The sequence below is a fragment of the Thamnophis elegans genome, chromosome 10 (genome assembly GCF_009769535.1).
Source record: "Thamnophis elegans isolate rThaEle1 chromosome 10, rThaEle1.pri, whole genome shotgun sequence".
Classification (NCBI taxonomy): domain Eukaryota; kingdom Metazoa; phylum Chordata; class Lepidosauria; order Squamata; family Colubridae; genus Thamnophis; species Thamnophis elegans.
In genome coordinates, this window is record NC_045550.1 from 21854517 (window position 1) to 21880835 (window position 26319).

The 26319-nt window shown below is 36.2% G+C and overlaps 1 protein-coding gene across 7 annotated transcripts in view; it reads left to right on the top strand.

Moving 5' to 3' along the window:
* The window catches only part of SH3PXD2A (SH3 and PX domains 2A), a 303987-nt gene that overhangs the window by 259589 nt on the left and 18079 nt on the right, over positions 1–26319 (top strand). For all 7 annotated transcript variants that reach the window (XM_032224775.1, XM_032224776.1, XM_032224777.1 and 4 more), the window contains 3 exons: positions 9940–10053; positions 12649–12732; positions 23066–23183. In XM_032224775.1, the coding sequence (XP_032080666.1) occupies positions 9940–10053; positions 12649–12732; positions 23066–23183 (316 nt within the window). The remainder of the gene's footprint in view (positions 1–9939; positions 10054–12648; positions 12733–23065; positions 23184–26319) is intronic.

The window sequence follows — 26319 nt, forward strand, 5'->3', positions numbered from 1 at the left end:
AAGGACAGCCCTGTCTTGTACCTTTTCCAATTTGAAAAGAATCTGTTAAACTTCCATTGACTATGATTTGTGCTGTTTGCTGTTGGTATATTGCTTTAATTGACTGTAAAAAATTATCTCCTATCTGCATTTTTTGCAATATCTTCAACAGAAATTGCCAGTTAACTCGATCAAAGGCCTTCTCAGCATCCAAGAATATAAACGCAGCAGGGATCTGGTTGTTCTTTCCCAAATATTCTAATGCATTAATAATTAATCTGACATTACTTTTCATCTGTCTCCCCTGTATAAAACCTGTTTGGTCCATGTGTATCAGTTGTTGAATAACCACCATTAACCTATTTGCTAGTATTTTAGTAAAAATTTTATAATCTACATTAAGTAATGAGATAGGTCTATAATTTTTGGGTTGGGTAGTATCTTGATCTTCTTTGGGTATCAAAGATATAAACGCTGTCTTCCAAGATGGAGGCACTTTACCTTCCATTTGAATCATATTAAATAATTCTCTAAGAGGTTCTACCATTTCTAACTGTAAATTTTTATAGTAAACCGCTGTCAAACCATCTGTACCTGGTGCTTTCCCTAACTTTAATTGCTTAATTACCTGCAAGATTTCCCCCGAGGTTATTGGTTGATTCAATTTTTGCCTGTGCTCTTCTCTAACTGAAGGTATTCTCTCTTTATCTAAATATTTGTCTATATCTAAACCATTAATTTTATCCCCTTTATACAGTTCTGTAAAAAATTCCTGAAATGCCTTTTGAATCTCTTCCTGTTGAAACACCTCGGGCGAGATTAACAGAATATAAACAGAAAAATAAACTTAGTCTAGATGAGGGGTGTCAAACTTGCATCATCATGGTATCCTCGTATTGTGACTTCCCCCCTTCACTATAACTCGGCATGGGTGTGACTGGTGCATGACGTATCTGGCCCACGAGCTACGAGTTTAACAGCCCTGGTCTAGATACACATAAGGTAGCAAAATAGCTGTTTTCTGAACAATGTCACATGAGGATTTCATTTGGTAGGGTGTCCAGAATTACAAAATGGCTTGCAAAGGAATTAAAAGAATTCCTCCAATATGGATATTTAATCTCAAGACCATCAGCCTTCCAAGTTTCAAGGTATTGTGGCACATGTATACAACAACCAGCACTTTGAATCGAAAAATATGAAGGCAGCGGAGAGATCATTGAACTAGTATCGCACATTACCAACTTGAAAATGTTTGGCCTCTATATTTTAAACCAACTAAAGGTTAGAAATAATTTCAACATTGATGATGGATCTGCAGATAAGATTGTAGTTCACATATCAGTGAAATCTAATATAACATCATTAGCAACACCATTACTTCAACAGAGGAACAGTGGTTGAACAAGTCTTTGCATTTGCTTTCTTCAAAAAAATATGGTCCCATTTAGAATAGCCAGACTATCCTACCTACAACACTAGTATGCTTTGCTTCATACTTGTTTTGCTTCATGTTTTGCTTCAATTTGTTAGGCTTCATCCATTTTTAGATCTTTCCTGACTGGGGTATTTCATTTCTACTACCATTTTAGGATTAGACTATGAAAAAAGAGTGTCCTTTGCATACTAGTAACATACCAACCCAAAGAAAATTATTAGAAATTCCCACCATTAAAAGAATAAGAATATTGTGATTTCTTAAATTCAGTTTTTTGGATATAAATAGAAGTATGAACTATTTCTGTATAGTTTGGACGAACAGCTTAAAATAAAAGCTTACATTATATAAAAGTTTTGGAATCAAATACTTTGAATCGTATTTCTGTGGCAGGATACCCACTTTGCTGGGAGAAAGTACCAAGTTCAATCCCTGTTATCCCTGGGTAAAAGATTCTGAGATAGCAGGTTATGGGAAAGTTCCCTTGTTTCAAACACTGGGAAACAGAAGCTGATATCAAAAAGATAATATCTTCAAGCCTGAAGGAAAGCAAAGGTAGAAATTATATGAAGCAGCCTTATCATTAGTTAGATTATAGTCTTTCTGCCACATATTTTATTACTGTTTAGTATTATATTTTGGTTCTTTTCCTATATTTTATTCCATTTAGAAGTAATGTTAATTAGCTTTTTTCAGTAATTGCATTTTATATTATGTTGCCTATTGTTTTCAATATTAATAGAACAGTGAGCTTTTATAGTACAGGGATTAAGATGTTGGAAAAGGACTGGGAAGAGCCAGTTTCTAGGTCCATCTCTAAGCCATGAAAGTTTGTATTTTCTTAGCTGATGCTGTCCAATATTGTTTTGAGAAGAAATAGGAGGATGTACAGTGTACACAGCCTTCACTTTTAGAAGAAAGGTGGAATTTAATAGTTACAATAACAGTAACAACCAATCCTTTTTTCTATCTCTAAGCTATGGTATGTGTACAGTATGTAGTTTTGCTGCCTTAAGTTGTTGATTTTGTAGCTACAGAGAATTAAACTTAACAAGAAAGCAGCAATTTGATATACTTTGCAGCTGTTCTAATCATTTGCCAAAATTACTTAGCTGATATGTAGAGACAAATGATTGACTATCTTGCATTAATAACCTTCCTTTCACCTTATGCATGTTTTCCTCATGCAAGAGAATAGCTGAAAATGGGTTAATTCTGATGTGAACTTAACATTCAGGTGCAGTGTAATGTTATTCTTTCAAGGGTGCAGTTTCTGAATCATCCACCATGCTGTGTTATGATAAAATGCAATTAGATTTAAGTACTTTGAAAAAAGTTCAGATATCTAAACACTATTTGTGCAGTGTTGTTTTGAAACCCGAAAATTAAAAGCAGAGCAGGGCCAATATGCAAATAAACACATATAATAATATTTAGAAATAATAGCCTATACCAACTTCTTAAAACATTGTTGTGTTTCATCCCTCTTATTGTCTTTCTACAAGGAAGTAATAATGCCTAGAGCAATTACTACTAATAGTAAGTTTTAGCAATTGCTGCTAGAGGTATGGAGACATTTGTAATAGCTATTTGGCCTAAAGCACACATAACAAAATGGCTGGGATAAATCCCCAAAGAGACCCATTGTTAGACAGGCTAGATTTAATTATTGATCTATTGCCCAAGATACAAGGAACAGTTTAAACCTTCCTCTATGCCAGGCTCCCTTATCTTTTTAAAAAAGATAACATGTTCTCTAGTCAGCCCTTAAATTTTGGACAAGTACCCAACATTCTTTGAATGGCAGACAAAAAGGATTATTCTGAAATGTAAACATCCATTATGTGAAATTACTGCATTTTGAAATTTTGTGTACTTCTTGAATGCATCTAAAATGAAAAATGTGTCCCTTGTATCAGTAAGGAAAAGGGAATATCAGAAAAGCCAGCTATTTAAAAAGGGTGAACTTGGAGTGGAAGAACTTTCTCTTGGCCAAGGCTCAGCAGATACTTTATTGTTAAGAACTGATTATCCACCACAGTAGTTTAAGAGGGAATGGTTTTCCCCACCAAACTTGTATAATACAGTGACAATCTGGCTGAACAGCTGCAGAAGGCTATAGACTAGCTAAGCAATTTGTGAAGCTAATAATTATTTTATCATTTGACTTTGAATGTGTGTGGAACTGGTATGCAGACCTGCATTATAATTTTAAATTGTTTAATTCTGTAATTAAAAGAAGAAAATAGATCTGATGGCAGATATGTGTACTTAACCTAATTTTGGAGAGTTGATGACATTTATCTTTCGTAGCTGCCATCAACAGAAAAGCAGGAATAAGCTCCATAATTAATTAACCCATGCAGAAAAAAAATTATATAATCTCCTGCATTTTTTTGTCTTTGTTTTTTTGCACAGGTTCGCATGGAGATGTAAAGGGTGGAGAAAGAATGAGAGAGAAGGAACAAATAAAAAATATATTGGTTTCTGAAAAATTAGATCCTTGCTTCTTAGCTAGACAATTTTGCTTAAATGGCTACACAATTTGTGAAAGATGAAGGACCAGGCAGTTGACCTGATGTTTATTTATTGAAAACATTTTCTCTGAGGGGGATGCAATTTTGTAGGCAAGCAGAATGGTCCAAGCATAACCACTGTGTGGTATGTAGCTAATTGTGGCGTATGGTTCCAATCAGGGCATAGTCAATAAGAATTTGTGGTACATAAGAACATGCATATGGGAAGCTGTAATTTAAACAACACTTCTTTTTATGTATGCCCCTAATTGTTCTTCAGTAGTTTGGGGTTAGGAAAAATAAAAGTATCAAAGTCTTGTGGAACTACAATCCATAGCAGCCTTAGCCAACATGCCACTGGTGAGAACAACTATGGCTTTTAGTAAGAGCTGCAGGGCACTGATCTCTCATCACTATGAAAGAGAAAAAAGCTTCAGAACAGAGATGCATGTATGATTTATAGAAAGTTTTGAGGTGGTATATACATTAGTACTCCTGGAGTTAGACTTCAGCATTATCAAGAAAGCTACTGTAATTCTGGTATTAAAAGTTTTCAGTTGCAAACAGTTCATTTCAAAGTGTTAAAAATGATAAATAGCATTTCAGAGCTTCAAGAACAGTGCCTTTTGTTTAACCTGAACAAAGCAAATTGTGATGCCTACTTATGTATTTATTGGGGCAATTGGGAGTCAACCTGCAAGGCAGATGTTTGCGGTATGTATCCATTTAAGCTGGATTTTTGTGTTCTGTTGAATGCATAAGATTAATTTGATTCCCATGAGTTTACTTCTGTTGAATGGTTTATAAAATTATCACCATAAAGTTCAGATTATTTGTCCCTCTGTTCAGCATTTGGTTTTGAGTTTAGGTTCAATTGATTTTGTCTTTAATCGGTTGCATACACACAAGTGCTTCCCAACATATCCCAGACATTACTTCTGCACTTTTTAAAAAAGGCTTCTTCTATTTTGCAGTATGTGAATATTTAATTGACTATTTATAGAAGTAATTCTTTTGAGTTTATTCAATAAGAAATCTAACTTCAATATACTTCCTGAAGTTGTAAATGCTAATAATACTCTGTTTAGAAAAATAGACCCATCAGGTTCCCCACTATAGCATTAATCCTTTTAATTATGTGCTGCTTTTAAAATGTGTGTCTAGATGCTCTCATTGTACTCATGTAAATTAGATCTTTCTGCATTGATTTATATGGGCCAATTACTTGATGAAGTTCTAAGATAATTGATCCTAAGCTTTATTCCAAATTCCAATTATGCTTTCTATTAATCAAATTCTTAGGATTATATCTTGACATCATTCTAATTTGAATGAGGAAAAATTTAGTAATACTGACATGTCTGTTAGCAAATTTGGATTTGCAGTTGTATGGCTGAGTGAGTCCAAGACCCACAGTCCAATTGTCGGCCAAGAAGCAGAAATTCCAAGAGTATTGTCACAACAGAAAAAGCTGTTGGAGTAAAACAAGATTGCACAGAGTCTGCTGCTATATATGAAAGTAATCCCAGTGTAATTTCATATCTTTAGAGACTGATTTTATTATGGCATTCTAAATCATGAAGATTACTGATTCTTTCCCTCTCCTTTCCTCTGGACCTCCAAAGTAGTTTTACAATAGAGTGGAAAGAAAAGGATTTTTCCTTTGGGTCAGATATATTTTGTCTCCTAAGAGTGCTCTGCCTTACAGAAAATTAGTATGGAATGGAAAAACTTGTCTATTTAAGAGATATAAGTTGGTTTTGATCAGAGTTGAAAATGGTTTTTAGCTCTTTTCTGGCTTAGTGCATTTGAGAAATATATAAAAAACCAAAATGTGGAGTGAAATGAAAGACTTAAAGTTTATGGGTTTTCAGTGCTAACTATAGTACAGACCTTCTCACTCATCCAGCATTTGCTTATGAATAACAATTCATAAGACCATTTCCATCTAATTAGGATCAGATGTACATCAGCTTCTGGTCTATTTACTTCTGTGCCATAATTACAAATGTATGTTCAACTCACTGTGTCCCCCCCCCCCTCCTTTCTATCACAAAAAAAAATCCTCATTTTGAGCAGAAAACTATGTGAAACTGTTTTGAAATAAAGTGACTGTGTCAATTATCTTTCTAGTATTATTTTGTATAGACAGCTGCCATGGGAGAATATCATATTGGGAGAATCTCTCCCCTACTGTGTAACAATCTAATTAAATTTAAATTCTCCAACAGAGAAAAACAGATTAAGCTTTGGAAAATTTCTTGGGGTTATGGTATATTATAGGTGATTTGGAAAACCATAGTGCTGAATATTGAGTCATATACATTCTCACAATTATACATTAGGACTTAAGAACTTGGAAAAATTAGCCTGCAGGTGATAAGGGTACCAAGAAAAAAGTGATGTACACTTGATTAATACAAATATAAATCAGTAACAATGTTTATGATTTTAAAAAGTATGGCAACAACAGAAAAAAATGAAGGGGCAAAGAGATGCATTATTTAGTGTTTTTATAACAGCCAGGGACATTAGAAATAGTTTTGAAAATCGGTCTGGCTAAGCTCCAAGATAGACCTTATATATCCAGTTCTTTTCAAAATGGTTGGAAGTAGTCAGTCTCAGAGAGCAAGGTCTCCCTTAGATTTAATAGACCATGGCAGTGACGTGCGGTGAGGATTATGGTTGGTGAGGCAAGAGCGCGGCAGCGGCAAGAAGCAACGTCCCCACCGCTGTGTCCAACAGTCCAATGGCGGACATAAACGTGAGACGCCTGGCCTGTTGGACACAGCAGCGAGATTGTCCCTGCCACTGCTGCACTCCAGCGCCTTGCCCTCCGCCTCCTCCGACCCCACCGCTGTGTCCAACAGGCCAGGTGTCTCATGTTTATGCCGGACATAAACGTGAGATGCCTGGCCTGTTGGACACAGCGGCGAGAACGTCCCTGCCGCTGCCGCGCTCCGCCACCTCGCCCCCCACCTTCTCCGACCCCACTGCTGTGCCCAACAAGCCAGGCATCTCATGTTTATGGCGGACATAAACATGAGATGCCTGGCCTGTTGGACACAGCGGCGAGAACATCCCTGCCACTGCCGCGCTCCGCCGCCTCGCCCCCGCATCCTCCGACCCCACCGCTGTGTCCAACAGGCCAGGCATCTCGCGTTTATGGCAGACATAAACACGAGACGCCTGGCCTGTCGGACACAGCAGGGGGGGGGAGGCGGCAGCCGGCAAAGAAAGGGGAGAGGAGGAGGAGGAAAGGGAGAGGGGAGCAGGACGGGGCTCCCAGTGGGGGGGAGAGAACTGCCCCTCTCTTCTCAAACAAACTCTCAAATTGAGAGTTTGTTTGAGTGAAGAAACACACGCACACACAGACACACACACACACACACAAATTACTGACAATAAAAAATTACAAATTAAATTTCAATAATTTTGAATTTCCCCCCCCCCTCCCTCCGTCCGATCTACATACCTTTTCCAGCTGTGGATTTCAACTTTCCTCTTGCCCGCCTGCCATGATGAAAATGTAAAAACTTAAATAAAAAGGCAACTTAGGCACGATTTGCTGCTCCCAGATCAGGAGGCAGAGAATCACGTGCCTCCTTTGCGTAAGGAATTTTTCGCCTTTTAACCCTTGCTTAACTCTGAGCAAGGGTTAAAAGGCAAAAAATTCCTTATGCAAAGGAGGCCCGTAGTTATCTCGCCTCCCCCTGCAGTTAGCACTAAGCAGACTCAGAGTCATCCACTGTGACTCTGGAGTCTGGCAGCAACTACCTTAGTCTTTCCTTTTAATTATTCTTTTCTTTTCCTCATGACACTGGTGAGGCCCTGCCTCCCCTGACTGCACGTCCCTGGACCATGGCCTGTTTTATGTAACTCCTGCGATTTCAACTATGACTTCCTTACCTCCTTACAGTGGCAAGGAGCCTTGGTGTTACTTCGACATTTATTGATTACTCCTTATATAAATAGTTTATTCTGCTGATCTCTAGGGAGAGGAAATAAATGGAAAGCCTGAGAGATGAAATAGAAAACCATAGGATTGGCCTAACTGGGGGGAAAAAGTAGTGGAGCTCATAAGTGGAATGAAGGTAGAGTCACTCAGTGTAGCAGTGTGTCATTGAATACAATGTAGAGCCAAAGCAATTCAGACAGACTCAAATGTGCTGCAAGCAGAAAAAGGGGATTAAACATGATAATCAGTCAGAGGTAGCAAATTATTATAAATTTAAAGGCATGCACTCTTATGCTCTGTGTTTTATTTGTACCATCTGCAAACTATTCTCTGCGTTTCATAGTGAAGTAATGCTAAAGCACAGTAATGCCAAAAACCAGTCAGGTAGGTGAAATTATTAAGTTGAATAATAGTTTGCTTTTTGACTATATGCAAATGTTTTTGAATAAGTGTTGCCGTTTATCTATACAACCATCTTTTTCTCCTCCTCACACCATGTATTTATTATAGAGACTACTACATACAATGAAATAAGATACATGATAGATTCCTCACAATTACCATATTTTTCGGAATATAAGACGCACCGGAGTATAAGATGCACCAAGGTTTTGAAGAGGCAAATAAAAAAAAGTTTTTGCACTCTGTTAACCTCCCCAAAACAGCCCATTTTTCACAAAACGGGCCCGTTTTTTTTTTCTCCAAAAAAAGGCATGAATAGCCTTTAGGGAGCTTGCAGAATGCTCCTGTAAAGGGGGGGGGGGGAAGCAAAAAACAGCCCATTTATTTTGAAAACGGGCACATTTTTCATTAAAAAGGCCTGGATAGCCTTTAGGAAGCTTATAGAGTACTCCTGGGGGCTGGAGGGGGTAGATTTTGTGCTCATTTCTGCCCTCTCCAGCCCCCAGGATCTCTCTAAAAGCTTCCTAGAGGCTATGCACGGCCATTTTGGTGAAGGGGGCGGGGTTTTGGGAGGCAAAAAATTCTGTATTCAGTATATAAGATGCACCCGGATTTTCAGCATCTTTTTTGAGGGAAAAGGGTGCATCTTATAGTCTGAAAAATACAGTATCCAGGCCTTGTTTTCCAGCTATGTCCCAACTGCTCCTCTTCATTTATGGTCAAATTATTTCTAACCCTAGACTAAAAGTTGGAAGATAAATCAGATAATAAACACTATATAGTGCTTCATATTCATTTCCACGACTTAATTTGGAGTTGGGTGGTCTTGCCCCATAATTATAAAGGCCTAGCATTGGCAAACATGTATGTGAAAGGAGAGAATTTTAAAAGAGAAGGTTTATATTATTCCTCATCTCTCAGTTGAATAGCTGTAACAGTAGATATTGTCCAACTCCCAATTCACAAATTACTGATCAATATACATATAAAACAAAGTAATCAAATGATATATTTTACTTCTCAATACTAACACTTTTCTTTATATTTAATGGTGAATGAAGCAGAAAAAACCTGCCAAAAGTTAAAGATTGCTTTTAACACTGGACTGTAAGAAGGATTATAAATTGTATTTCAGCGTATTTTAGTCAACTAAAGTGGGAATCAGGTTTCTGGATAAATATTAGTTCATTTTAAAGAAGAAGTATCTGTTTTTAGGAATGGAAATATATATAATTCCACAAAAAAAGTGTGTGTGTGTGTGCGCGCGCGCATGTGCATGCGTTGTGCACATGTGCACATATGCCTTGAATTAGTCTTGACTGTCAGCAACTGACTGAATAAAGTCCCTGCAGTTTTCTTTGCAAGATTTTCAGATGTGCCACTGCCTTTTTCCTAAGGCTGAGAGATTGTGACAAGGAATCTCAGGAAGGCTTCCAGCAATACTTCTGGAAAGGAACAAACACAACCCACATTTTTTTTTAAATCTCTCTGTAGAACCTTAAAAGTGAAATACACAAAAATAGTTTCCAGCAGGTTCTATGACAGCTATCTGGCTTCTATATCTCCTCTATCATCAATTTTACCCCATGATGATGGTTTCTAAGAAATTGCTTGTCTATAACAACAATTTTGCTGTGTCCTTACAGGTTGGTGGTTTGTAAGTACTTCAGAAGAGCAAGGCTGGGTCCCTGCAACTTATTTGGAATCCCAAAGCGGAGTTAGAGATGATTCTGAAATTAACATGTCCAAAAGAGGAGAAGGTAAGAAAACCTGATGCACTTTCAGGCACTTTTCTGCATTCAAATATAGTGCAGCTGGAAAATGAAGAAGCAAGGAAGTGTAAAAATTTATTACTGTGATCTAGAGCTTCTTGATTATAAGAATGGAGTCGATAAGGAATATAAGAAATATTCATTTTTTATTTATACAAAAAAATTGAGAAAGTTTAATAAAGGTATTCAACATAAATGTTAATTCTGTATAATAGCAATGTAAAACTTCTAGCAATTAGCTGGAATAATTATAACAGTGATATATATTGGTAATGTATTCCTATTAATTGGCAAGAGATTTAGGATCTTAATAACTTCTTATTCCAATTTTCTCTTTAATTTCTTATAGTTGAGAGAATCTTTATGTAATGTCTATAAAACTCTCAATTTTAAAATATTTTAAAAATGAAGTACATCTTTAATCATATGCAATATAAAGGTTATTGTACTTTTCTATTTCACAAGCATTTTTGTCTGATTACAGTATGCTATAAAATCTAGCAAATACCCATTTTCCAAAAAGTGCTTTAGCTAACCTCATTTGGATGGTGCTAACTGAATCCATCTATTCCCATGTATTTGCTCCATTTTAGCATATATTTTTCTCATTGCATTCATGTATAAGTTGTTCATCATTTAAAACCCGAGTAACTGTGCATAGAGGACGCTTGCCATTAAGTTTTATTGAGGATCCCAGGGCAGTGACAGTCTGATTATATTCCACTGAACTATACCTAGAGATAAAAAACCAAAAACAGCAAAATAATGGAGTACAGGTAGCTAATAGTCCATAGTCCATACTCTAATTTCAAGCCAGCGATGTTTAAATGGAAGTATAAATGTTGTGGAGAGCAGAAAGCAAGTTTTCTGTAATTCATCAGCATTTGCCTCTTGGAGAGCACCTTGGTCTTCAGTCAGTTGAAGAAAAAATCTATACAATTGAAAGATTCAGCTCACCTATTAGAGGATGCTGGATAGTAGACAATGGTATGGCAAAATGATGTTTGATTAGTAGACTAGGAATTTCAGGAATCCATTTGTAGATTTATAAAGAGGCAGTTTGGGTCAGTGGTTAAGGCACCAGGCTAGAAAGTGGGAAATCACAAGTTCAGGTCCTACCTTGCCATGGAAGCCCATCTGGGTGATTTTGGGCCTTTCAGTCTCTCTCAACTTGGCTCAGCTCACAGGGCTGCTGTTCAGGCAAGAAATGCTCTGATCTTCGTTACCGGTTTGGAACCGGGAGTGCATGCACTCACTTTGCTCATTCGCGGCACTTCTGCACATGCGCAGAGCATCTGTGATGATGTCTGGGCAGGTGGGCAGAGCCTCCCGCCGCCACCAGTTCGCCTGAAGCAAGGTGAACCGGCAGAATACCACCTCTGCTGCTGTTGTTTGGAAAATAGGAAGGGGAAGGTATGCTGGATATGTTCACTATCTTGAATTATTTGTAAAAATAAAAAAGGATACAAATAATATAAAAATAAAATAATAAACACAACCAAATTTAAGTAGGGCTTTTAATGCAAGCTTACATTTGTTTTCCTCACATGAATTCTTTATTTTTTTTTACTCAGGACTAAATCTGTCCTGAGTAAAAGAAAGATTTATTTCTTTCTCTTTATACATTGAACTTGAAAATATTCAGTTATAAATGCAAGAAACATGTTACTTCCTGAGGGAAAGGGGGAGAAGCAACAGTGAAATGTCCTCTGTGTTCAGCTATTTTAACAATTACACTGTCACAAAGAATCCTTTCTTGTTATACACAAGTGAGTCTGCATATTGAACAGATGAGATTGTCATATCTGACAGCACATATAAATGCCTTGGATCTCTCTAAATGTCATTTTTAAAGAATCAGAAAGTTGGTCTCAAGATAGAAATTGAGTGTGCTAACTCTTCCAAGCTTTGGCTCAGTTCATGTTTTTCTCAGATTACTTACACTATTCTCTCATAATTACCTAAAATATTTTAATTATCTGTTTTGGGAATAGATCAGGAGTGTTCCTTCCTTATCCTGTTCACACCCTCATGATGTCACCTGTTTCCAGGACTTTATTTCCAATATGCTAGGTTTAAAAAAAATCTTTTTCAAAATGTCTGAAATCTAAATAAAGAACCAGTTTGGATATTCATTGTTTTAAAGGCTCATTTTGCTTCCAAGAGACCCAAAAACATGCAGCCTCTTAGGATTACAGGAGGTCCTCATTTAATGACCATTCATTCAGCAATCTTTCAAACTTGTAATAGTGCTACTAACAGTGCTAGTCACAACAAGATCTCATACTTCTGGTTGTTGCAACATCCCAGGGTCATGTGATTGCAGTTTGTTACTTTCTCCGCCAGGCTTCCCACAACAAAGTCAATGTGGAAGCCAGCAGGAAGTCAAACGCCATGGTCATGTGAGGTCCTTACTTAATGACATGTTGTAAAGTAATCTCATTACATTATTTATCACATCCTTGTTAATGCAAGGTGAAGCTATGCAATGATCATTGTTTTCTGTTCAGTTTGTGTTCTCCATCCCATCACATTTTATATTTCTTTCCTTTTTTTATGCTTTCATCCATTTTTCCAAAATAGTTTCTAAGAGACGCAAGGCTCATCTGAGGCGCTTGGACCGGCGATGGACACTGGGAGGGATGGTCAACAGGCAGCAGAGTCGAGGTGAACATTTTCTGGGCTGTGGTCCCTTGAAAGATGCACATGCTGGTTGCTGCTGCTTCTCTTGCTATCTGATGCTGCTAAGAATGGCTGGCAGCTGCATAAGCTTTGATAGGGCCTTGTTTCCCTGCAGCAGAAAGAAATCTGTTTGCAGTGACGATAGAGAGTATTGTAATGTTACCTGCTGATAACATTACAACATAGGAGTCAATTAAAGTCATTAAAGACACTTCTGTTTTTACAAACAATTGTTCTGGTAGTCTAATCTATACTGAAACTTGGATTGTTGAGAATCTTTTTCTGTATTTATTCAAATACAGAATAAATATTTCTTCTAGCTTCATACAAAAAGATATAGTTACTTTTTTCTATTTTTAAAAAAACGGTTAACATTACATTAAGAGTTCTTCTAAATGTACATTTTGGAAACCTTCTCAAAAGGTATGTGGCAATCTTACAGTTATGAGAGGGGCAAGATGTAGGTGAGTTTGAATGGTCAGGCTTTTAATGATCTTTCCTGTGATCTGTAACCTCCTTGACCTTCCTTGCTTCCCTAGGGAGATTCTAAGAGATCAAGAGTTACTTCCTCCAATTCAGGTTTTTTTTTCACTAGAAGCATTGCTATTATTCATAAGGGGAAGACCTGCCTTTGAGAAATTACTAAAACAATTTGATTGCAGAAGTCATTTTATCTTTCCCATTTGACATCTGAAATTTGTACAAATCTAGAATTCACTTTAAAATTGTTTTTAAAAATGAGTTAACTATCGCATTTGGCATTTGGATTAAAAATAAAATGTTTCCAAATCTTCAGCTAGTAGTTTATATTAACTAACCATCTTTAAAATTCTGATTCCCCTCTCCCATGACATATAATTCTTACTTTACTCAAGAAGTGAACTATACTCATGCAGAGGAAGCCTAAAATGCCATTAACTTACTTTAAACAAGGTTCAAATTGCCCCCATTAAAAATCAAACTGCTCCCCCTGTGGGGCATGGGCCCCACGTTGGGAACCACTGGGTAGAGCAATACAGTAATAAACTTCTTGCATTTAATGCTTTTGCTTTATACTTTTGAGAAAAGAGTATGACTTTTTTTAAAAAAAACTTAAAGTCTTTTATAGTTATGAAATTTGTTATTCCTAGTTGTGGCACAGTCATTTAAGAAAGAAACAGGATAGTTACTGCATGTATTTGAAGCCTGGAGTTATAGATTTAATGCCATTTGGAATCATGTATTTGTTAAAAGGACACATCCCCACAAGGATCCCAATAGAAGAATATCTATTAGATCATAAATGTTGTAAAACATTCGTATTGGGTCAGCGCTGAAAAACAATTCTTAGGTACAGAAACTTCGCCTAAATGAACTGATTTAAAGAAAGACGAATCAGTAGAGTGGAAAGACTGCTGACTGAGAAGAAAGTGTGTTTAAGGAGAATTATTTTGTGGTTTGAAAAACATAGAATTTGAACTGTTGCATTTTGCGTGGGAACCTTAATTAGATAATACCCTAAACTGCATGCCTTTTCTTCCAACCTTTTCACACACTCTCAGATCCTATAGTGATGTTCCATTGCTGATACAACATCACAAATTAAACAAGTGGATACTTGTCCTTGCTTCAGCTCTTCTGTTTACCTAGAAAATCATTAAGATGGAGTTTGGTGGATAGGCTTTTGTATGGCAGCCACTTGCATTGGTTTGTATATCCAGCATTATTATTATTTTTTTAACAGGAAGTATCAGTGTAGATGAAATAGCTAGATTTGCTGAATATATGTAATCCAATATGTAAGATAGATTTATTTCTTGGTTGGTTGGTTTGTGCTATATGAAGACATTTACTTGTGGGCAAATTTGAGTAGAGCATCAGTTTTTCTTGGTGAACTGCTGCTTCCACTTCCCTACTTTCCTATTCTGAACCAGTATTTTTCTGATGTGAGGTCAAGGCAAGTTATATTCTTGTCTTCTTTGAGATGTCATGCTGTTCTCTTTGACCAAATTTGATACGATGGCCATTTTGAGGGACACTTGCTATTGTCATACCCCTTCTCCATTTCAAGATTTGTGGATGGGTAAAAGCCCTCAAAGTGTTAGAAATTATTTTGTAACCTTTTCTATACTGATTAGCATCTATGACTAAGCACAGAAGTTTAAAATGTTATTGTGAGCAGGGTGTGACAGGCTCCTATAAGAAGCCTGGCAAGAACTTGACTGTGATGAGGGGAGCCAGAGTGACATTTTTAGGGGAAGGAATGACCAGATCAGTCCTGACTGTTTGAGTATTTGTATTAGTGCACCTATTTATTCTTTGATTGATTTAACTTTAACTGATTAAACTAATGGAGTGTTTTTTTCCATGTTAGATGACATTGTTTATTAAATAGACACCCAAATTTTGTTGTTTTCTTAAGCTCCTTTCTGTATCAGAAAGATTCACATGCAACGAATAACATTCAGTGACAAAGATATGCAAAAATTCAGAAAATCTAAGAGGCTAAATACTGTGTTTGTTGCAGAAGAGTAATATACATAACAACATGGTGTTCACTTACCTTAAAAAGTGAGTGGGAGAAGTGAGGAACCTCATCCAATGTTTGTTTGAAGAAAGGAAGTAACATTTCTTAGATTGTCAGCAATTTATTTGGATCTCCATGTTTTTAGCAAATCTTATATTTCAAAGCACCCAGAAGAGTTCGGGGATTCACAAAAGCTAATGAGATCCTAGCAAGCTCCCTACCTGTACACAGTTAATGCTGTCTGGAACGTTAGTAAGCAAGTTAGAGACAAAAAGGAAGGAGTTATGTCTGAAAATAAGTGAAAAGTACTACATAGGAGAAGCTGAAAACATCACTCCTTTAAATATACAAATATCCTTTAAAAGAAAATATAATTAATTAGCCATAAAAGGATTTTACACACACACACAATCTCTTCTAAATAGATCACATAACTAAGAACAATAAAGACCATATTGTTGGCTTTAGTTTTATTTGGAAAAAAAGTAAATGTACTAAATTAAGCATTGTCATATTCAGAATTGCTAAAGCTTCTTTAGTCAGTTCTTTGGAATAATACCAATCATTCTGAATGATAGCACTTAGACTTATATACCACTTCACAGCCCTCTCTAAGCGGTTTACAGTATTTTACAGCCCTCTCTAAGCAGTTTACAGAGTCAGCATATTGCCCCCAACAATCTGGGTCCTCATGATAATGGGTTTTTTTTTGCTTTTTCCCATAAATGCCAACTTGCATAACTTGATATTATAATTTTTCATGATTAGCCTTGAGGCAGGATTATCCCAACTTGCTTTGGGGTTTTAAAAGGAGACCAATAGTCAAAATTCACTGCCTAAATCTCATTTATATGTGTGTTTGTGGGCTCTTCTTTTCCATCACAGCAAGAAATCAAATAGATGTAATTTGGGAAATGTTATAGTATTTTGCTGCAAAATCACTTTGCAAACAGAAACTTTAATGATAGCTTCCTGTTACAGATTAGAATGCTTAAAAATAAAACACATAACCGTACCATAAATGAAGCTCTAATATCTATAGAAGTTTAATCTTTTACAGTTATAAGCATTTCATCCTTTTATCCTTTAGTCTTTTTATGCCTTGCTTTTCCTTTTTTTAAATAAACGAAGAAAATGTTTCAGAATTCACATTCAATTTTTGATGGCATTTTTCCAAAAGAAATGAATCTTTGGAAACTAGACTTGGTGATGGGCAAACCTCAGCTGTTTAGCAGTTGCATATTTGACTTCAAGCCCAAACCTTATTTGAACTATCTGAATCTTCTTCTAAAACAAGGTTTGCTGTGTGTCAGCTTTTTGTAGCAATATGGCTTATTTCAGCCATTTGTGTATTTATCGTAAAACTTAGTTTAAAAAAAAAAGATAAAACTGCCAAAGGAAATGTTGAACTGGTAATTGTAGCAAGAAGTACAGCTAATAATAACCACCACAATGTATTGTTACATTGCCAATAACAATTTGATTCAGATTCTTTATTTCAAATTCATTTTGTACCCTACAGAGCACAAAGAAAATTTCTAAAATTCTGGGATACAGAAGACCAGTTTTTGATTGATAAAAATGAATCTAATATACAAGTTGCTGTATGCTTGAACTCATCCCAAAATTCATTTCATCTTTATAGGGATCATCTGCATAGGAATTGACTAGATAGAGTGCAGCTCAGAACATACCAGAGAAACTTTATCTACCAGTTGTCTAGAACACTACATTTTAAGAAAGATGTAGAGAAGATGGAAGTTTCAGAAAAGAACCTAGAAAAGAATCTAGAAACTATGTCTTGAGAAGAGACATTGAAAGTTCAAGATACGTTTCAGCTGGAGGTTAATTGAAGAATATGGAAATACCCTTCAAATATAGAAAGGATGTCACATAGAATCAGAACCTTTTTGCTTTCTAGTCCAAAGGTTCAATACATATAAATATGGATTTAAGTTACAGAGAGGTAGGTTATGTTTTTTAGGGCGAACAAATGTTAACAGCAGATGAACAATGGAACTAAACATAGTGGGAGATGGTGGGCTCTCCTTCAGCTGACATGCTTAAGTGGAGACCATACAGCTGCCATCTGGAATGCTTTGATTTAGGATTTTTGCTATGAGCACAACATTGGATTTAAGGGTATAAATTGCCACTCCAATATATCTGCTAAGAATTATATAAAAATATTCTTCTTGCTCCTGATATCTCCCTCCTTTTCAAATATTGCAGTTTTGACAGGCGCCATTAGGCACGAGACATTAGGCATGAGACAAGAGGAGTTGGGAAATATATTAACCCTCAAAATCTTACATTCCAAGTCCATCTCTTCAAGGGTAATAATAGTCAGACAATATGAGAATCTGGAGATACACAGTTTGAATCTAGAGACCACAGATCATTCAGCTCTTCTCAGTGGATAGTGCATTACAAAAACAGCAGTTTGGGGAAATACTTCATATCCCATTTAGCTGAATATCATAACAGCCTTTCTTCAAATCTTTTCTGTCAACACAGAGTAGTCATATGAAGTACATACTCCTGTATCCTCTACACAATCAGACAATTCCTTATGCTTAAGTATTGAGGCTTAGAAAGCAGGCAAAATGTTATTATACACAAGTCACATAAAACATTGTAATGTTTAACTGGTTTATTCTGAACTTTAAAACAGCTGTAGTAGCTCCTCTAAAATGCTGCTGAATCCTTTGTTGGAAAGAATTTTTATGTTTTTATTTAAATGAACACTTGATAGATAACCTCATTATTCATCAAAAGTGCTTATGTTTTATATCACACCTTTCAAAATCGGCTGTGCATGAAAAGTGGTTTGGAATTAATTTTTCCTTCTGTTTTCCACCAAAACATGTATAATGAAAAACAGTTTACTCTGTATGAAATATTAATGATGCCATTAGTTCATATGAAGGGGATGAGAGAGCTATACGGTATGTTCATTATATTTGTTGCATAAACTCATTTACCTCTGGGAATCAAATTGGTATCATTATGGGCACTTGTGTCATGAGGAATGATCTAGTACAGGTCCACTGTAGTTTTATAACATGGCTGCATTTGAAATATCTATCAGATTTTCCTTATAGTGGGATCTTCCAGATTGTATTAGAATATAACTATTCATCATCTCCAGGTAGTATGGTCAATCATCATTCCAAATGTATCTAGAGATGACAGTGCCCTGAATAGTAGAATAGAATAGAATAGAATAGAATACTTCATTGGCCAAGTGTGATTGGATACACAAGAAATTTGTTTTTGGGGCATATGCTCTCAGTGTACATAAAAAGACAAGATACATTCATCAAGGATGATAAGGTACAACATTTAATGATAGTCACAGGGTACAAATAAGCAATCAGGAAACAATCAATATCAATATGTCATAAACATGCAAGCAACAAAGTTACAGTCCTGCAGTCATAAGTGGGAGGAGATGGGTGATAGGAACGATGAGCATAGTAATAATAATGCTGTCTTAATTAATAGTTTGACAGTGCTGAGGGAATTATTTGTTTAGCAGAGTGATGGCGTTTGGGAAAAAATTGTTCTTGTGTCTGTCTTGGTGTGCAGTGCTCTATAGTGTTGTTTTGAGTGTAGGAGTTGAAACAATTTATGTCCAGGATGCGAGAGATCACGGCCCTCTTTTTGACTCGTGCAGTGAACAGGTTTGATTTGATTTGTTTATTATTTATTATTAGGTCCTCAATGGAAGGCAGGTTGGCAGTAGTTTTTTTTTCTGTAGTTCTGATTATCCTCTAAAGTTGTGTCTTGTTGCGTTACAGAACCAAACCAGACAGTTATAGAGGTGCAGATGACTGACTCAATGATTCCTCTGTAGAACTGTATCAGCAGCTGCTTGGGCAATTTGAGCTTCCTGAGTTGATGCAGAAAGAACATTCTTTATTGTGCTTTTTTGATAATGTTTTTGATGTTAGGTGTCCCTTTTAGGTCTTGTGATATGGTAGAACCTAGAAATTTGAAGGTCTATACTGTTGATACTGTGTTGTGTAGTATTGTAAGAGGTGGTAGTATGGGAGGGTTTCTCCTAAAGTCTACCACCATTTCTACGGTTTTGAATGAGTTCAGTTCCAGATTGTTCCGGTCACACCATGAGGCTAGTTATTCAACCTCCTGTCTGTATGCGGTTTCATCATTGTCTTGAATGAGACCAATCACCGTGGTATCATCTGAAAACTTCAGTAGGTTAACAGATGGATCATTTGAGATGTAGTCATTGGTATATAGAAAGAAGAGAATTGGAGAGAGAGCACACAGCCCTGCGGGGCTCCTGTGCTAATTGTACAGGTATCTGATGTGATTTTGCCTAGCTTCACCTGCTGCTTCCTGTCTATTAGGAAGCTTGTGATCTATTTACAAGTGTGTTCAGGTACTGCTAGCTGATTTAGTTTAGTTAGAAGAATGTCCAGTATTATGGTATTGAATGCTGAACTAAAGTCTACAAAGAGGACCCTTATGTAGGTCTTTGGAGATTCAAGATGTTGTAGGATGTAGTGCAGAGCCATATTAACAGCATCAAGCTCCTCCTTGCCTTTTTATTTTATTATTTTTAACTATTTTTACCAGAATATTTGCATATAGATGTTATGTTTATTTGTATACCATCTCTGTGAGGGAGATGTGCGATTTCTAAATTTGATAAATAAAATATGGGAAAGACCTGTGTGTTTACTAAATTGTATAAACCCAGAGGTGGTTTATGAGAGGTTTACAATACATATTTTGAAAGGGCAGAGCTATCAATTTTGCTGCTTGTAACTGTAGTTCCTTCATTGTAATGTAAAATCAAAAGCAGCCATTCTAACGAGTCACAGTTGTCAGTTTGTTAAAATGCATTGCCAGCGTTGTCAGAAAGTACAGAACTGAGACTGATTCTGTTCACATAGGCTTTCAAGTTTTCCTTGTTTTTAACCAGCAATAGAAAATAGCTATTTCACAAGCTCTGCTGAAACAGCATGGTAAAACTGTCTGTAAACAGGAAGCAAGAGTAATCCTCTCCGCATTGCTGTTATCTCCTGTCCTCTTATTAGCAATATGTAAAACCTCACAGCTGTTCAATAAAGTATCAAGACTCTTCAAATTATGCTAGGCACCTAGGTTCAACCAATGCTACTGACTATAGTCCAGATTTGCTGATGTGCAAGTTACAAAAGAAGTTAAACCAGTTTCAATTCTATGGCTAAAAATGAGAAATCCTTATAGCAGTAATGGTAGATTAAGCATCCACAATAAACCCTTATGTTATCTGAATTGGCCTGAAATCTCATGAGTCCTGGCAAACTACACTATATCTAATTATGTCCTACACACCATCCTTCAATCTTAAAACAGCTGAGACTAATCTACTCCAGATACTCATAATTTCCCCCATCCCTTCCATTTATGATCTTTTTTATGAGGTTGCTTTTATCTGCCTTTATTGGCTCTAATAGCAAACCCCTTTCCCTTGGGGTTATTCTCCTTTTTAATTTGTTGTGTGCAAATTTCTGCAGCTCCAAATAATCCAGTTGATGTCATACTATCCCTTAAAATTCTTTATTTCCCTCTGAAACAATATCCTTCATTTCTTTAAAAACATTTTACATAAGAAATCTTCTTTTGTCTATTGCAATTAGAGTCTTCCTTATCCAGAGTGTTCAACCATATCCAGATGTATTACTTAAGTTAATGTGGGGATATTTTGCTTCTATAACTTCTTTTAGGACACATGCTCTAGAAATAGGCATCAGTGTACCAGTATACAATTTCCACAATTTAGGCTTCTTCTGATAAGAGATTTGAGTAAATTCATCTCCATCCTGACATAGTCTTAAATGTGTGATGCAGTGATTTCTAAGGATGGCCATATCCAAGTCCTTGCTTAGCCATAAAGCTTGCTAGGTGACTTTGGCCTGATCAGCCAACTTTCCTTATGGAATTGTTGTCAGGAAAGGAAACCTCTAAATGTGTCTCTTTGAGGTCTTAGGAGAAAAGTAATCATATTCAGTAGAGTCCTTTCCACCACTTGTACAGCATCTCTTGAAAGCTGTTCATGGAATAGGGAGGGACAACCACTTCTGCCAGACCAACTGTGTGCATAAGCCAAACTAGAATTAAGGTGAAAGAATTCTGCTTCAAATCTTATTTGTAAGGTTATCTATAGCCTTGGCTTATTCTCCCTCTCTCAATTCTTATAAGAACTATAGAATTGGAAAACTATATAACGTAGCTGTTTTCAAGTTCCCTGAGTAGAAAACAGGGTATACAAATAATAAATAAGGATCTTTCACTTTAAATATTAAAGTGAGGACAGAAATTGTCCTTATAATCCAGAAACAATATCAGGAGGAGTGTTTCTGGATTCTCAGAATCATACCTTTATTAAAGTCTGTGAGAAATACTTAGGTTAACAGAACTACAGGGCGGGGCATAACCTTTTCCTAGGGGGTCACAGCAACACTTGTAATAACAACACAAATAATTCATACACCATTCGAAAGCCCATCAAAAACTGAGTTTATTGACACGATTTAATAGTCAGTATGACCACCATTAGCCCTTCGAACAGCATTCAAACGAGGTGGATAAGAACACAACAAATCTTCAAACAGTTCCGTTCGATTTTCCAGATTTTTCAACACAGTTTCCAAATTCATTCTCAAAGTTTCAACCGAATATCGATTTTGACCTTGCTCCTGAATCATCAGAGCTTCCACTTCATCCTTAATTATGGCCCCAATGTTCTCTGCCGGATTGAGATCTGGCGAATTGAGATCTGGCTCCAGCATCGCGAGCCTCTCGAAAGGCAATGCATTTTATTCTGTCAATGATCCTTTGTTCTTCCGAATCGAATTTTCCAGCCATTCTTAAAGCAAATTTAACATTTAATAGCTCATTCAATTCAGTTTTTTATGGGCTTTAAAATGAGGTGTCGCGGAAGTTGTAAACTGCTGTCGATCTTGCTGTGACCCCCTAGGAAAAGGTTATGCCCCGCCCTGTATACTTCAGAGAGAGACTACGTGCCTTCAGTAGGGAAGGTCCACTTTCAGGCCCACAACTTCTTATTAATGTAAAATCCTCCTCGCGATATAACCAGTGCTGGCCTAAAAGGATGAGTATTCCTGTGAACCTGGTTAACTAAAGTGTGGGATGGGTTTTCCTAATGGTGCACGTGCTTATAGTCTGCAGTAAGTAATCCAGGAGGTTAACAATGAATTAGCATTTTTTTAAAAGGCTAAAAAGATGCACTTGCTCTTCTTTTATGAGTAGAGACAACCTGGAAAGCAGAATACGATCTAATGAACAAAAGCCAATCCTGGCTCCTTTGTACTGAAACATGATATTGTTTGTAGGAGTGTGAAAAGGATAGTTCAGTCTGTTCCTCTTGGGTTGAAGGAGTTTTGGTCATGCTCCAGCTTCACTGTACAGATTCCAGTAATGCAGGATTACTATAATCATGTGTGTGCTAAATGGAGCCAGCTGGAGAAGGTTCATCCAGTGCTGCTTTGCTTCTTTGGCAGCTTGTTTGATTTTTGTCAATTCCATATGTATAATGCAGGGGAGCCCCTTCTCTAGACACCCTGTCTCATTTGTTGGCATGAAAGGAGCTGGGCGGTGGTGATGGTGCTGACACAGGCATGCTTACAGTATGATAATTAATAGGTCTATGATCTCACAAGCAAGACTCCACCTCTGCAATGCTCAAGGATTTTAATTGCCTGCAAAATAATTTGAAATCACAATGAGAGACAGCTGTTTGATCTTAACTGATGTTGTCTTCTCTCTCTTTGCTAGAAGAGAAATATGTCACAATTCAGTCATATACCAGCCAGGGAAAGGATGAAATTAGTTTCGACAAGGGAGTCACTGTGGACGTCGTTCAAAAGAACCTGGAAGGATGGTGGTACATAAGGTAATGTCATTTAGGCATGTTCAAGGCTTTTGCTTCCAATATAATTCTGTATATTTCTATCACAGATAGGACCCAAAAATGTTTCAAATAAAGAAATGCTAATAATGTTATGAAAGCCAGTTAAACTATTTTGATAATGTATGTAAAATAAGATTTACAGTTTGTAGATTTCTTCAGCTAGGGAGAGAATAGAAGACCTCTGTCTTACAAACTGGAGAAAACAATTAAAACCAAGTATAGCTGTTTTTGCATTAAAGAAAGATGGGTGGTGGTTAAGTGGGTTTTCCAAGAGAATTTTCTATGGATTTTCCTAGTTTTTCCAATTAAAGCAGTGTTCCATAAGTTTGTAATATGATATTTTAAACTATGGAAAGCTTTTAGCACACTGTGTTTGTGTGTATACATGTATGTAATTTGCATTCAGCTATAACAGAAGTTTTTTTTTTAAAGAGCAGCATGTTCTGCTAGCATATGTGTTGATTTTTTTCAGAGAAGAGGTAATCTTGGCTGTAATTCAAACACTTTCCTTCTGGTAGCTTTAAATGATTAGTTCCATGCAGAAACCCAGGGCTTATTTTTAATGATACACTTCTAGATATATTAAATGCCATGTAGGCGTTTGCTATGCTCAGCACAATACACTCCTATTTCTGGTTGAGGCAATAAAGATCAAAAGCACACAAAATATAAAATTATTCAATGTTAACTGTAACACTCAGGTTTACAAACTGATCCTAACGCTTTTGCTTCCTTACTTTCTTTGAAATATCCTACAGAATTTAGCTGGGTATTTTCCCAAAGGGTGATAAAGTAAAATAGTTTATTAAGTAAAATCGCTATAATTCAAATGGAAAAAAGAATGTGCTTGATCAAGAAGCCAGGAAATCTGGTTTCTCAATGGTTTTAAGTAGACCTGTAATAAACAGAACCTTTATTAACAGAACCTTCTTCTGGATGACCCATTTCACCCCTGGATTCTGCAAATTATTTTCTGTTCATTTTACTTTGCATATAAAATAGATAAGTTTCATAGTTTGCCATTTGCTTTTGAAGTTTGACCATCTAACAACACCTCTGGTTCAAATAATTGAAACATACTGAGATCTACATGTTCTGTAAACATAGTGACTGTAACATCTTCACTACTAGCTTTCCATCAACAATAAAGGAAAGCTGATAGAGTGGGAGTAGACTCTTAACACTGTGAGCAGAGAATGGTTGGCCTTGTGTCAACTCTGCATTCTTCTCTCTTTAAATCATTCTCTGGACTTTAATCCAAAGCCAAGGGTGCAGGAGCAGAGTGCACAACATTTGCAGGAGGAAAAACAATGTCTTCAATTCTCCCTGATTTTACTTTTGAACTCCCCTTTTGTTTTTAGAGATTGATTTTTGTACAAGCAAATTTTATTTTATCTTAAACCTAAGAGGGCTTTAAAGTATTCAGTATTTTCATTTAAGATGACTACACTATAATAATGTAGATATTATAATTAGAATGTTCATCCTCTCTTATTGTTCCCATTGCAGTCTAAAAAATAAGCCATGTTTCTCTTTTTCTTATGCCAATCTTGAAAATACACAGAGAATGGCATTTTGTATCCTGTTCTCTTAACTACTAATATAGATGGAATGCTTGATGATATATATATGTATGTACATATATGTACATACATACAGACAGACACAATATATATATATAGTGTCACAACCCCCTTTATTTATTTATCAGCACAAATACAACATACATACATACATACATACATACATACATACATATACATGTATGTATGTATGTATGTATGTATGTATGTATGTATGTATCAATATATCTGGTGGTTTGTGGGTGGGGGAGGGAAGGGCTTGCTTTTGCAGGAAACGGTAAAAAAAGGAGGATATCTTACAAAGAATATAAAGAAAAAGAGAACACCAATATTTTTGCTGCTATTCTTCTAGTTTATTAAAAATTCCCATGATGAAATGTTATCATGTTGGCAATTTTACATTCAGACTATTTTTTTCAACAGATTGATGTTTACATAATCACTAAATTGAGGGTGGAAGGTGGAGAAGGTCTAAATAATCTATTCCCCAAATAACACCCTGCCAAAGTTTGTCGCATCTGGTATGACTTAAACACCACTTCAGCTACCCTAATATTATAATGAAAAATATTTTTTTATTCACACATAATTTCTGAGATTTAATTTAGCCTTTTATTGGTCTTTAAAATAGTTAATGGGTTTCAAAACTTGAAAGGTTTGTTTGAAGCTAAATGGCAAAACTGCTCATATTATTCAAGACTTGAAGATGTATACTTTGTGCCTTGGACTGTAATAACATGGATAGGAAAAGCCTATATAGAATTAATTCATGTAGAAGTTAGATGTCCATTCAATCTGTTTAATCCCACCACTTTCCTTTGCATAATGTTAACCATTATGCATAATGCTGGATTATGACCAGCAGCTCAGACTTCATTGCTACCCAAATATAATAAACTTCATGAACAGCTGTGAGGAATGTGCTTCGCTTCACATTTTCTTCCAGCTCGGTAATGAGAACGTATTGTTTAAATTATTCTGAGATATGAAATTCCTATTCTCTTCTTCCTCTAGTGTCATAATTGAATTAATGAGAAGGATTTTTTTTATAGGCTAATCAAGGATAGGACTTTTCTATTTAGATTATGAATGTAATGCTTCTAAAAGTAGCACCAAAACAACAAATTCCAGATATACCCAAATGTAAATACGAAGGATGTAAATATTTCATTATATCCATTATGTATTTCTTACATCTGGTAAAGTCACAAATACTGAAATTCTTGCACTCTTAATTATCTTCTCTTGTGGCTCTGTATTCCATCCAATCCTCTGCTATGCTTTCCTTCATCCACTAAACAGATAATTACAGAGATTCATAAAAGATTACATTAAATGTTGCTAGGGATAATAAGGACACTGAAAAGGACATACATTGTGGCATCACAAGTAGCTTTGAAAACTGATAATCAGTAGATTTCTGTTAACTAGGAGGGTAATTGCTATAAGTACTTGTAAGAAAGATTTTTATGATAGCGAGGTGCCACAGGAGGAACCAGTACAAATAATGGTGTAGCAAGTTCCACCTTAAGCTC